General features: G+C 43.0%; 1 protein-coding gene across 2 annotated transcripts in view; it reads left to right on the top strand.

Moving 5' to 3' along the window:
* LOC121458893 (C2 domain-containing protein 3-like) overlaps positions 1-13,000 on the top strand; it is a 100,563-nt gene that overhangs the window by 54,331 nt on the left and 33,232 nt on the right. For both annotated transcript variants that reach the window (XM_041668255.1, XM_041668256.1), the window contains exons 18-24: positions 2,344-2,527; positions 3,538-3,710; positions 4,891-5,014; positions 6,838-7,106; positions 7,719-7,808; positions 8,734-9,336; positions 12,028-12,366. In XM_041668255.1, the coding sequence (XP_041524189.1) occupies positions 2,344-2,527; positions 3,538-3,710; positions 4,891-5,014; positions 6,838-7,106; positions 7,719-7,808; positions 8,734-9,336; positions 12,028-12,366 (1,782 nt within the window). The remainder of the gene's footprint in view (positions 1-2,343; positions 2,528-3,537; positions 3,711-4,890; positions 5,015-6,837; positions 7,107-7,718; positions 7,809-8,733; positions 9,337-12,027; positions 12,367-13,000) is intronic.

Below are 13,000 nucleotides of genomic sequence, written 5' to 3' on the forward strand. Positions count from 1 at the left end.
GTCTTCTGACCATTGTTTTGGTACTTCTATTGTAGAAACAAATAACAAAGCATGGATCCATATAATCTTTATTTTGATATGATTTAGATTTAAAGAATACTTATAAAAATAGTACAAAGAATTTCTGCGTACCCTTTGCTTAAATCTACCAGTTATTTACATATTAGTCCTTATTTACATGCTTACGTGTGTGTGTGTGTGTGTGTGTGTGTTGATATTTTGTAGTAGTCATGCTTTATAAAGTCAATATGAATACTTTAGGGAATTGAAGATGCTGGACTATTGTTCCTGAGGAAAAAATGTCCACATAACTATCTCATGTAGATCATAATCTTAAACCCGACAAACTACTATTTATTTATTTGTTTGTTTGTTTGTTTGGTTGGTTGGTTGGTTGGTTGGTTTTTCGAGACAGGGTTTCTCTGTAGCTTTGAAGCTAGTCCTGGAACTAGCTCTTGTAGACCAGGTGGGCCTCAAACTCACAGAGATCCATTTGCCTCTGCCTCCTGAGTGCTGGGATTAAAGCCATGCGCCACCACCGCCCAGCCAAACTACTTTTCTAGGTAGATTCTGTTCTGTTCTTCTGCAAAAGAGAAAACAATCTTCAGAAGCATTAAGCAGCTTGCATGGAACCAACTGATTAACAAGTGCCAGATACAGTATCCAGCCCTGGTCAAGCTCATTAACAAGTGCCAGATACAGTATTCTAGCCCTGGTCAAGCTCATTAACAAGTGCCAGATACAGTATCCAGCCCTGGTCAAGCTCATTAACAAGTGCCAGATACAGCATTCCAGCCCTGGTCAAGCATGGTGGTACACACCTGTTCATCTCAGCACTTGGGAGTCTGAGTTAGGAGGATTACCTTATGAGATCCCATCTCAGGAAAGAAAGAATGAAAGGGGAAAAAAAAGATCTAAACCAAGAGCCAGAGTGTCGTTGACTATCCTGCCTTACCCTTTCTATCTCCAGCTTCTGATCATCTCCAAGAACTAACACAAGAATTCAGGGTTTTGCCTTGTTTGTTCTCATTTGATAGGAAGCGGTGTTCATCATTCTGCATGTCTGACTAGCAGATTCAGTATTACTTTCGTGTTCAAAGAAGGGACTTACGTACAGAATATATTACAAACTCTTAAAAACTTTTTTTTTTTAAATCAGGACTCAAAATGTAGCTCAGTTGATAGAATGAGTGCCTGCCTAGCATGTACAGAGCCCTGACTTTGATTCTCAGCTCCGCATAAGTCAGACATGGTGATGCTCACCTGGAACCCCAGCATTTGGGAGGTTGAAGCAGTGGGATCAGAAGATCAAGGTCGTCCTTGACTGCATAGCAAGTTTGAGGATAAGCCTATGCTACTTGAGCCCTAGTTCAAAAATAAAGTAAAACTGAGGAAGGAGGATCATGTTCATGGTCAGTCTGGACAACTTGGTGTGAGACCGTCTCAAAATAAACAATCTGGTGTTGTAGCTCAGCAGTTGTACTAGACCTAGCATATATAAACTCCTGAGATTAACTCCTTTACCACAAAAAAATAAACAAAAACAACAACAAAAAAAACCCACTCTATTAGTCTCTTCTGGTGATACAACAAAATGTCTGGGGCTGGGACTTTCAGAAAATAAACAAGATAAATTTAGCTCCATTTTGGAGGTGACATGGATTTGGCCTCTACTGAAGACCCGCTTGGCTGTGTCAGAATGATGGATAAGCCAAATCAGGCTAGAAGGACCAAGCCCATGGAATGGCATTACTTTATGCAAACTTACTCTTGGAAGAACTTAGTCCAGAAGACTAGCATTAACCCTCCTGAGAGAAGTACCATCGTGGCCTAAGGACTTCTCTCCAAATCCTGCCTCCTAAAGGTTCCACCACCTCACAAGATAGCCACACTAGGGACTGAGTCTCCAGCACTTGAAACTTGAGACAAATTATAGCCAGACATTTGGCATCATCAATCTTTTAAAGAATGCAAATCTAAACCTTCATGAAAACTCTTACTCATAGAGACAGGTATAATTGTTTAAGAGACTAGTAATTGTTTGAAAGGATATGGAAAATTTGAATATTCATATACTGTTCACCAGAAAAGGGATCTGTCCAGTATTACCATGGTACTTACTGTACCATAACCACAGAAATGCTAGGAGTAACCCAGCTCGAAGATGCAGGTTGTAGCAAATCTGGAAGCTACTATCTTTAATACCTACAAGGTGTCCATATCCTCATCTTTTCTCACAGAACTATCATGAGGATAGAATTAAATGCGATGTCTCTAAGTCAGTGTGCTGCAAATACAGCTGTTTCTGTGTTAGATGTTCTCAACTGCTTTTCTTTCCCAAAGGAATTACTCTGAAGCCCTTTAGAACTTCAACCACACTGTGTGTCCCAGATCCCATCTTTAATAGCGAGCACCATCACTCTCTCCTGTTGCCCACTGAAGTTCCAGTGCAAAGGCTCCTGCTAAGTGCCTTCTCCTCCCAGGGGCTTGTGCCTGGAGGTGGAGTCCAGTTTGAAGTCTGGTGCAGGTACAGTATGGACAACCCAGTCCCCTTGCTTAGGAAGGAAATGCCCTGTCCTTGGTCAGGTGGAACTGTTATAAGAAGCTAAGTAGGACGCCCTTCCTTGCTTTGTGTTCTTTATATTTGACAGTAGCTTGTGTCTGGGATTTATATGTTAGGCTCTCCTGAGCAAAGAGAAAAATTGCATTAGTGTTGTTCCCTACTGTCCTTATGCAGTGCATTCCCCATTTTTGGTATTCTCTTACCGTTTGGTTTACTTCAGGTCTTTATTATATGAGGCCTAACTACTCTAACAACCTTCCAGCTGTTCTCCTCACTTCTAAACTCACTTCTTCCCACCATTAGAAAAATAGTCTTCACAAATCGTGAATCCACTTAATGTTACAATCACTGGTAGATTTCCAGAAAGAATGCTGGCCTGGTTGTAGATGTCAACCTTGCCCACGCATCTACACCTCTAGGAAACCTACTAAAATGATTAAGAGAATACAAAGAAATGTAAAGGAAGGAAAAATAGGATCATAAACAGTACTGTCACATGACAGAAATACTTTCTGCAATCAGGAAAAAACAGATCTTTCAAACCACCTAGCTCTGATGGTACAGCTTTATGATCTAAGAATGGATTAGTTTGACATGAAAAGAAAATAGAGTGGGTTCTAGCAGGTTCTCATCCTAGTGCAAATAGACTGTCATAGGCCTAGAAACACAGGTGAGTCATGGGGAAGAGGGAAACTGTCTCTCCTAGAGCCACTGTACTGCTCTAGGGTGGACGTTTTGAGAGGACCCAAGGCATATGCAGATCCTCATGCAGAAAGCTGTAGGTCATCCTGAGCTGAGGTAGGATTTATAAGGTTGTTTCCGTGTAATAGGCAGTATATCCTGCCAGTCCAGCCACCACCGTACACCACCAGTCCAGACAGCTGGGTTCCAAAGGTAACTAGCTACTGAGAACTGATCGCTGGAGCAGCTGCGCAATTCTTCCAGCTGGCGTTTTGTGCTTTTGTGGTTTTCAGATACTATTATCCTAATGTAAGGGACCAGATGGTTGCCAAAGGAACCTTGCCATTATCAAGGATTTGTGCCATGGTAACCATGCAGCACAGTGAAAATGTGGGAATGCAGAACTTTAATCTTCCATTAACCCCCAGATTTGAGAACAGTAAAGAATTGAAGAACCAGCCATCAGGTAATTGAAGACTTTTCATCATTGTATATAAATATCCTTTTTCTTGTTGAATTAATTATTCTTCACTTGGGGTATTTACGCTTTTGAGTCTCTGATGAGAGCTGTGAGTTTCACCCTCTTTTAGAAAGATGAGTGTAGAATATATATTGCAAATTTTGCATGTAATTTTAGAAAACTCATAGTTCTGTGGACTCTGTACATATGATGCTTGTCTCATTTTACCTTGAACACTTAAGCATTTAAAAAGCCCTCATAGCATAAATGCTAAGTAATTTATAGGTACCCTAGAAAATTATTCTAAGCCAACATGAGCAGAAGTGGGACTCTGAATGTGATTAGCTTGGATTGGAAATTGACTCTAAGGGAGATTAAAAAACTTTCTTTGGTGTATGTGTACGTACATATGTGCAAAGGGACACACCTGCCATGGAACATATGTGGAAGTTAAAATTATTTTATTTTATGTGTGTATGGGTATTTGCCTGTCCATATGTATGTGAACCTAATGCATGAAGTACCCTCAGAGGTCAGAAGAGGACGTCAGATCCTTTGAAACTAGAATTATAGGCAGTTTGAAGCCTCCACATGGATCTAAGAACTGAAAGCGGGCCCTCTGCAAGAGCAACAAATGCTCTTACTGTTGAACCATCTCTACAGCCACAGGAGAAGATTAACATTAAATTAAGGCCAACGGGATAACTCAGCCCCTGCTGCCAACTCTGATAACCTAGTCAGTCCCAGGACCCACGTGATGAAAGGAGAAAGCCAGCTCCCTCACGTTATCCTCTGACCCCTACTACAGACAGACAGACAGACAGACAGACAAAGCTTGAAAGAGCTTAATTTGGCATTTAAATAGTATTACAAACTGATGGTTTCCAGAAAGGCAATTCAAACTGCAAAATTATCATAATTAACTTTCTAAGTCAGGTTACTGTGTGACACTTGTTAAAGAGTATCTGCTAAAACCAAAGGTTTTCTCTTGCCTTTAAGATTAAGTTGTTCCTCCTGAGCCCCCATGATTTCGTGAAGTTCAGTATACAACATGGACAGATCTCTTCTGTCACTGTGATTGTGGTCATCGTCCTTCTGCCTCCCGGCTTGGCGCTAATGCTTTAAGAGAACAGAAATCCTTCTAGCCAACCTGGTAGATTTTTTTCTTCCTGCTCTCATTCGTCAGGTTTGCTGGATGTGGGTTTGAGGTACCGACGTAGCCCAAGAACAACAGAGGGAGTTCTTGCTGCCCGAACCGTCTCCATCTCAGTCCAGATTATCAGAGCCTGTGGTCTGCAGGCAGCAGCTAAGTAAGTCCACCTCAGAAAAGTGGTTCTTAAACCTCTCTGTGGTGCGGTCTGTCCAGTGTATGCTCCTACCTGAGTGACTGACTGAGACCCTCCTGTGGTGCGGTCTGCCCAGTGCATGCTCCCACCTGGATGACTGACTGAGACCTTCCTGTGGTGCAGTCTGTCCAGTGCATGCTCCCACCTGTGGTGCAGTCTGTCCAGTGTGATGCTCCCATGTGAATGACTGTCTTGTGAAAAATTTTCATTTCACTATGACTTTCTGTTAAGAAAGCATTTCAGAATTTCAGGAAATTGCATGAAGACTCTTGGTACTGTTATTGCAAATCCATTTCTTCACTTTGTAACAACTTTTGTGTTCTACCCACCTTAGCCCCCTCCTGCCATGGCTATGCTCTGCACCCTCAAACCTTGCTGTGTGCTTATGTCTATTCTCAGCATAGTGATCAATGACCTGTTAAAACTAACTCCAACCTTGACCATATGTCTATTAAAAAATAGCCACAGTCCCTGCAGTTTTGTAAGGGCCCACATCTGTTATCTTTGTAACCTCTGCTTCCTCCGAAGCTCCAGCCACTGGTCTGCTTCTTGCTTCTGAACACATTAAGCACATTTCCCCTACTGATGTCCCTTTTCTGTTTATTCTGCTTCCTCTACATCTCCTCTTCTTCATGCTCTCCTTTTGTCCTTTTGTCTGCTAGTCCCACCTAACCTCTACCTGTCCAGCTATTGGCCAGTCAAGTTTTTTATTAAACCAATCACAGTGACATATTCACACAGTGTAAAGGAGTATTCCGAAGTTGGGTCTACTGCTCATCACAATGTCAGAAAGTAATCCCCATAGAGAAGATGATATGCTACTAAGGATGCATACCATCCAGCTGTGATTTGCTGATCTAGGAAAGGGCTCAAAGGAGCAAGACTTTGCTGCACTGGTTTTCTTCGTTTTATCTAGAAGGAGGGAAGGCAAGACTAGAGTCACATTTGAGCTCGTTTAGTTACAAAGGACATCCATTTTAGGCAGTGGGAGCCAGGAGTGTTAGGTTTACAGAGTGATCTTGCCTTTGGTGTGTTCTTTTTTTTTTTTTTTTTTTTTTTGGTTTTTCGAGACAGGGTTTCTCTGTGGTTTTGGAGCCTGTCCTGAAACTAGCTCTTGTAGACCAGGCTGGTCTCGAACTCACAGAGATCCGCCTGCCTCTGCCTCCCGAGTGCTGGGATTAAAGACGTGCGCCACCACCGCCCGGCCTGGTGTGTTCTTAGGTAAGATTACAGAGAAGTCTAGTTTTTTTCTCACTTTATCGTGGTGACAGAGTAACCTTATCCCAGCCCCTCAGGGCAGTTTTTAATCAGGTTACTTCTTACATTAAAACTTTAGAATTTCCCAGTATCAGTAGCAGTGGTCTCAGCAATTTTAATTGAGCATTTAAATTTAAAAGTTAGCATATTTTCAAGTTAGGGTAGACTTAATTATATATAAATTATCTTAGGTACTTCTGTATTAATATGCTAAATACATTATTAAATATAAGGAAATTTTAGTATATATGATAACAAGTTTTAGTATTTTTTCCAGTGTCCACATTGTTACCCCATGAACCTCCTCGGTGTATACTCCTCTTTAGGGCCACTTTATGTGAATATCCCGTCATACCAAGGTTACTATGAAAGCTCACTGTGGCATGGCCAAGATAGACAAGCCTAGATAGACAAGTGTTGTTAAGCATGCTCAGATCTTGTTAAAGTAGTAGAGCTATTTCCTGGGTATGCAAGCTGATTTCTAATAATGTTGTAGTGTCTCCTTCTCACTCCTCTCTTGCCTCCTGCAGGGCTTTGGCTGAGCAGGAGCCTGCTGTACAGTTTAGTGCCACCGTTGGAGTCAATGCTTCTGTCACCACACATCTCTCCTTCCTGCCCAAGGCGGAGCAGCGCCGAACCCGCCCTGTGGCCTGTTCCTTCTGCCCTGAGTTCTCCCATCACATTGAGTTCCCCTGTAACCTGGTGACTCAGCACTGTAGTGGAGAAGCCTGTTTCCTGGCAGAGCTATTGGAATATGCAGAAATTATTTTTGCAATCTATCATGAAAATACCAAGTCAGGTAAGCACTGAATGACCATCACTTTCAGAATCAAATGAGGCCCCTGCTGTGGATGGTGTGTTCCTTCCTAGGTGATACCCTGAAAAACTGAAAAGTGGGGTCATAATCTTTGTTTTTTCGTTTTTTTTTTTTGGTTGGTTGTTTTTTGAGACAGTTTTCTCAGTTTAATATCCCTGGCTGTCCTGGCTGTCCTGGGACTCACTCTATAGACCAGGCTGGCCTCAAACTCACAGAAATCCACCTGCCTCTGCCTCCTGAGTGCTGGGATTAAAGGTGTGCCTCACCGCATAATAATTACAACTTCTAAAGGGCATGGTGAAAATAAGCATGTGAAATATGTATACAAGAATGTAGAAAGAAACAGCAATTGTGTTCCGATGTTGATGGGTGACCCTAAGAAAAAGTAGACATATGCTCGTTGAGGTTTGCATACTTTCCCGTATGCCTGCAGAAGGAAAGTCAGACTGACTAGGATGTAAGCAAGATAATCTCTGATGTATCAGTTCAGCACTGATTCATGTGTAGAAATGAGGTGTTCTAGGAGTATACTGTAAATAGGCCACAGGCCACAGTAGCCCACCAATAATTATTCATTTTTGCTTCACTTAACAGTCAGTGATATAGCCAGTATCCAGTCGTGCAAGGATTATCTTCTTGGAGTAGTAAAAGTTCCAACAAAAGACCTACTGGTCAAGAGATCTGGTAAGGATCCTGAGAAATTGCATGCTGATGCTGCCTTGATGAGGTAATCCTGTCCACCTCCCATGCAAAATACACAAGGAAGCCTGCCCCCAGAGACATGCTGTGAATGCACCCAGGTTCCTCAGAGTTATCTCAGGCATTGGAAGGTCTGTCCCAAACAGTGTAGAGGTCAAACTCACCCTACTCTAGGAAAGATGGTGCTGGTGATGGCGACAGTAACCGTACCTCTGCATATATAGCATGTTGTGAAATAAACATATTTCCTCAGGTTTATTTGAGCCTCACGACAAACCTCTAGCAGGATACATTTGACAAACAAAAGACTCAAAGAAGTTGATTTGCCAAAACCACACAGCTGTTGAGTAGCAGAATTTGAAATGTAGTCAGCATTCACCGGTTATTTTCACTCTCCTGTCCTCCACTACAAATGGAATGAAGATAACCATATAAAGGCATGGACGAATACATACAGCTATTTGTTCAGGAACTAGACCCCAGAACACTTGACTTTCTGTTCCTTTCCTTTTCCCTCGCACTAGCGATGCCATGGTAACATTTCATTTTTCTACAGCACTTTAACCATTGTTTCATTCAGCAATTATAACAACTTCGTAAATAAGAGCAGTGTGAATTTACCCATGCACACCATATAGAAATGAGAAGAGAGATGAATGATTTATGCAGAATAATCCACTAGTTTGGGGTCTCAATCAAACAAAGAACTCAGATCTTCCAATTCCTGCTTTATCCTTCCTATCTGATCGCATTGCCTTTCAGTGATGAGAGAAAGACTGGCTCCCAACTCATGTGGGTATGTTTTCTATTCAGCAGTGAGCCGGGGTAGTAGGGAAATTTGAATTATAAAGAGGATGTGTGTTTTCTCCTTGAAGACAAGGATTAAAAGTCTTTTCCTTTTCCCAATAAGGGATCACAGGATGGTATCCTGTCATTTTGCCAGAAGATGAAGGCCTGCCCCAGGACCTGGAGTATATGCAGAAGATTGTAGGAGGCCTGGAGCTTTCTGTTTCCTTCACGCATCCTGGAGATAGAGAGCGGGTGTTGGAAGCTGCTGAGCTGTTGGGCTGGACCTTTAACAACAGCCTGAAGGATCTTGTCAAGATGGAAGAAGAGGTGCCAGCCACTGTTACCATCTCCACCCCACGACTCTGGCTTCCTGTCCATTGTGTGCTGCTCGCTGGCCACAAGAACATTCATAAGAATACATACTGCTATCTTCGCTACAAACTGTACACTCAAGAAGCCTTTTGGACCCCTCTCCGGAAGCCTAAGGAATCTACAAACAGAAACCAGGTCCTGATCACTTTCAAGGCATCCAAAAGAGCAGAAGTCACTCGGAGCCAGTCACTGCTTTGGTACTTCAGGGAAGAAAAGTTAGAGATCCAAGTGTGGCGAGCTTATGGCAATGACAATTTAGAGAGGCCACACCAGACTGACAGCTGGATCGGCTCAGCCTATGTAGACCTGTCCAGACTTGGGGAAAAATCAGCAAGGACACTAACTGTCAGTGGTGAGTGAACATTCAGGGCTAACTCTTTATTTGGGTACCGTCTCTCAGCGTGAGTTCATCAGATCTGAACACGTACTATAGTACCTATATTATCATAAGCACTCAGTTAGCATGTAGAACGAGGTTGAGTGAATCTCAGTGGCTACATTTAACACGTGTGTAGGAAGAACCTATGTGATCGCTCATTAGGGTGATGGTTTAACTCCTAATTGGAAAGAATACCTGCCGAGGATATTCTTTTGTCAGAATGTTTCTCAGAATATTCTCCCTCTCAGCTGAGCACATGTTGGAACTGTAAAGAGAACTGCATGGTTCTAAACTGGTGCGTAAGGCAGAGAGGAAAAGTTACATTTTACAAATGGAATGCACTGTGTCCTTTTGTTTCAAGCATTCATTGGTGCTTATTGCATATATATTAGCCCTGGGAACTCAAATATGAGTAAGAATTAGTTCCTAGCCTAATTGTGTTTATATTCTAATAAAGATTACAACCGTAAACAATGAATGTGAAGTATAAGAACTAAAAAGAGGGTGTTCTCAGTGGTTTGGTGGGACTGTGAGGGTTCGTGGTCCTTAAAGTTGATCAAAGGACAGAATCTATGATTTGGGATTTAGGAGCAAGCCAGGGAAGGGGAAAAGAACAGTGCTTTTGTTTGAGACAAGGTCTCTATACATAGCCCTGACTGTCCTGGAATTCACTATGTAGACTAGGCTGGCCTCAAACTCACAAAGGTTCACCTGCCTCTGCCTCCAGAGTGCTGGGATTAAAGGCATGTGCCAGCATGCCTGGCTAAGAAAGATTTTCTAAAGATACAGAGGTGTGGAGCAGTTAGGTATATTGCAGATGTTGTAAGTAACCTGGAGCAGCCAGGTCTCAGGGAACACAGGTTACAAAGCACTGCCATCAGAACAGTGGTGGATTGAAGGTAGCCAACTAAGTTCTTTCTCGTTGTTGCGGCTCACGTCACATAGCCCAACATCACCTTAAATTCACTGTGTAGCCAAGGACCACCACATCATGTCTCTTGTGAGCCTGGCAAGCACTCCACCTGCTGAGCTCACAGCAGCCCCTGACTAGCTTCTGTTCAGACATGACTCAGTTTAACACTCCTGTAGAGTTGGTTATTTCCCTACTCTGTAGAGTTAAAGAAATGAGGGCTTGACTCTGTTTTCTTCAGCTTGGCTTCTGCTCCTCTGATCCTTGGGGGTTTTGTTTTGTTTTACTTTTGCTGTTGGTATGTGGTTTTGGTTTGGGTGCGGGTTTTTTGTTTGCTTGGTGTTTTAGAAACAAGGTTTTAAGATATATCCTATGTTGGAGCAGAATTTGTGATGTATCTCAGACCGGCCTTGAACTCACAGTCTTCCTTCAGCTTCCCAGGTGCTGGGGTTATAGGCCTGAGGTTCTAACCTGTGTTGGACAGACAGCCTAATCTAAAAAAATAAGAAATGAGTGAGTCTGGGTGATTGTCCAAATTTTTGGGTTCCTTTTGAACCCAGTAGATGTAAGTCTGGCCCTATGAAGTATCTCTTCAAATGCTACATGGCCTATTTTATCTAGCCCAGTTCAAGTCACTTCATAGAAGCTACAGAAAAGGTTTTTGAAGTGAGCCAGGCTCACTTGATCTAACTTTTTTTTTAGATAGACTTTTAACTTCACTACTGAAGAAAATAGATCTGGAACACAGAATATAGGTCAAGGGTCAGAATTCCATCACAAATACTCCTTTTTTATTAAGTTTCCAAAGAGACTATTAAACTTTGTAGATTGTCTGTGTCTGTCATATGTTTCCATATCCCTCTACTGTAAGGTTTGTATCCACTTAAACAAGAGCCTTATACATTTAATGTGTTTGTTAAATGTGTCATCCCCATCACTCAGCTATCCAACCTGTTTCCATATGAGGGTAAGGACGAACTGGGTTGCATGTGGGCATTTTTCCTCTCATAATGACTGTCATTTTCTGCTTGCAAGAGTCATGGTAATTTGTATAGGAAGAAAAGAGGCTATAAAGAGAAAAAAAAAGTTGTCTTACTGCCATCTATGACAGTAACATCTTTTTCCTTGAATAGTAATGAATCTAGCAAAAAGATCCAGAAGGAATTATTGATGCCTTCTACTCTAAATAAAATCTCAGTTTAAGATCCAGCAAGCCAATGAAGTTGAAATCCACTGATTATCGGGAGAACGATGCTGGCAGCTCCATTGACCCCTCTGAAATTCTAGCACAGAAAAGACATAGCTGTTAGTACCCTTAGCCTCCCTTCCTCTGTTGTCGCCTCCTGCCTCCCCTCAGTGAACCCTGGGGGGTGTTGCCAAGTCATACTCAGATGGTAAAGAGGCTGATGTGAGCACTGGATAGCTCCCCAATGGGGAGAGATCTAAGAGTAGAAGCCTGTGTGCATGCAGAAGAGAAGATGGCCTCCTCTTGTCCTTACCTGGTGCCCCTTGGTGTGAATTCTCTCCATAGCAATGCTGCCTGACTGCAAAGTATTTGGTTCTGGCTTCAAATCAGAAATGTCACCATGTAATATTGGATATAACTGGACATTGTAGGGGCAGAGACAAAATTTTTACATATACCAACTTCAGATTCTTTTTTGAAATTGGTGTGCTGAGACCTGTGGTCCCATAAGCAGCCCTCGAGAGATGTTATCTGTCACCCAGGCTTATTTGCCTCCATTCTCTTGCAGGTGTGTATCCTCTGTTTGGAAGAAATGCTTCCGACCTCTCTGGAGCTGCCTTGCGAATTCATGTGGTTTTTTCCCCTCTTTCCCCTCTCACTGAGCCCACTCGTGATCTGGACTCCATGGACTGCAGCAGCCACAGTGAGTCTGAGCAACTCCCCAGAAAGAGCATTGAGCTCCAGCTGTCTCCACCCTGTGTCCTCCAGAAGACTCCGGCCTCCACCCAGGTCAGCTGCAACAGCGCTGCAGCTGAGGTGTGCCCTGCCCAGGAGGGCCCTTCCAAGTTGGAGGGGACTTTTGCAGTCAGCATCCTGGTGGAGAGAGCCATGCACTTGAGCTTGAAAGGTATGCTCTGCAGACTTACCCAAAAGCAGGTATCCAGTTCCCTGTGGTGCTCTCTGTCTTCACAGAGCTTTCAGATTATGCCAGGACCTACAAGGATGGTTAATCTTCTTCGTCGATAATTATATTTTACAAGCCTAAAGGTTGAAGTAACAAGAAAGCCTTTCTGAGGTTAAAGCCTGTAGTAATAAGAGCAGCGGGGCTGCGTCCCCAGCACCCCGGCTGCCTGGCTAGCTTATGCCCCGAAATAACAACACACAAACTGTATTCTTTTAAACACTGCTTGGCCCATTTCTATCTAGCCTCTTCTCGGCTAACTCTCGCACCTGGACTAGCCCATTTCTAGTGTAGCCCACGAGGTGGCTTACCAGGGAGATTCTAGCCTACGTCCATCCTGGGTCAGAGCTTCATCGCGTGTGCCTCAGAGAGCAGAGCTCTCGCGTCCGCCCTGGAGATGGGAGCATGGCGTCTCTGCTCCAGAGAGCAGAGCTGTCGAGTCTGAGCTCACTTCCTCTTCCTCCCAGCATTCTGTTCTGTTTACTCCTCCCACCTATGTTTTAACCTATGAGGGCCAAGCAGCTTCTTTATTGCTTAACCAATGAAATCAACAGATTGATATATGACACTCCCACATCAA

Source organism: Microtus oregoni, unplaced genomic scaffold (assembly GCF_018167655.1).
Source record: "Microtus oregoni isolate MIOR12 unplaced genomic scaffold, Mior012 000018F_ref0000195, whole genome shotgun sequence".
In the NCBI taxonomy this organism is placed as follows: domain Eukaryota; kingdom Metazoa; phylum Chordata; class Mammalia; order Rodentia; family Cricetidae; genus Microtus; species Microtus oregoni.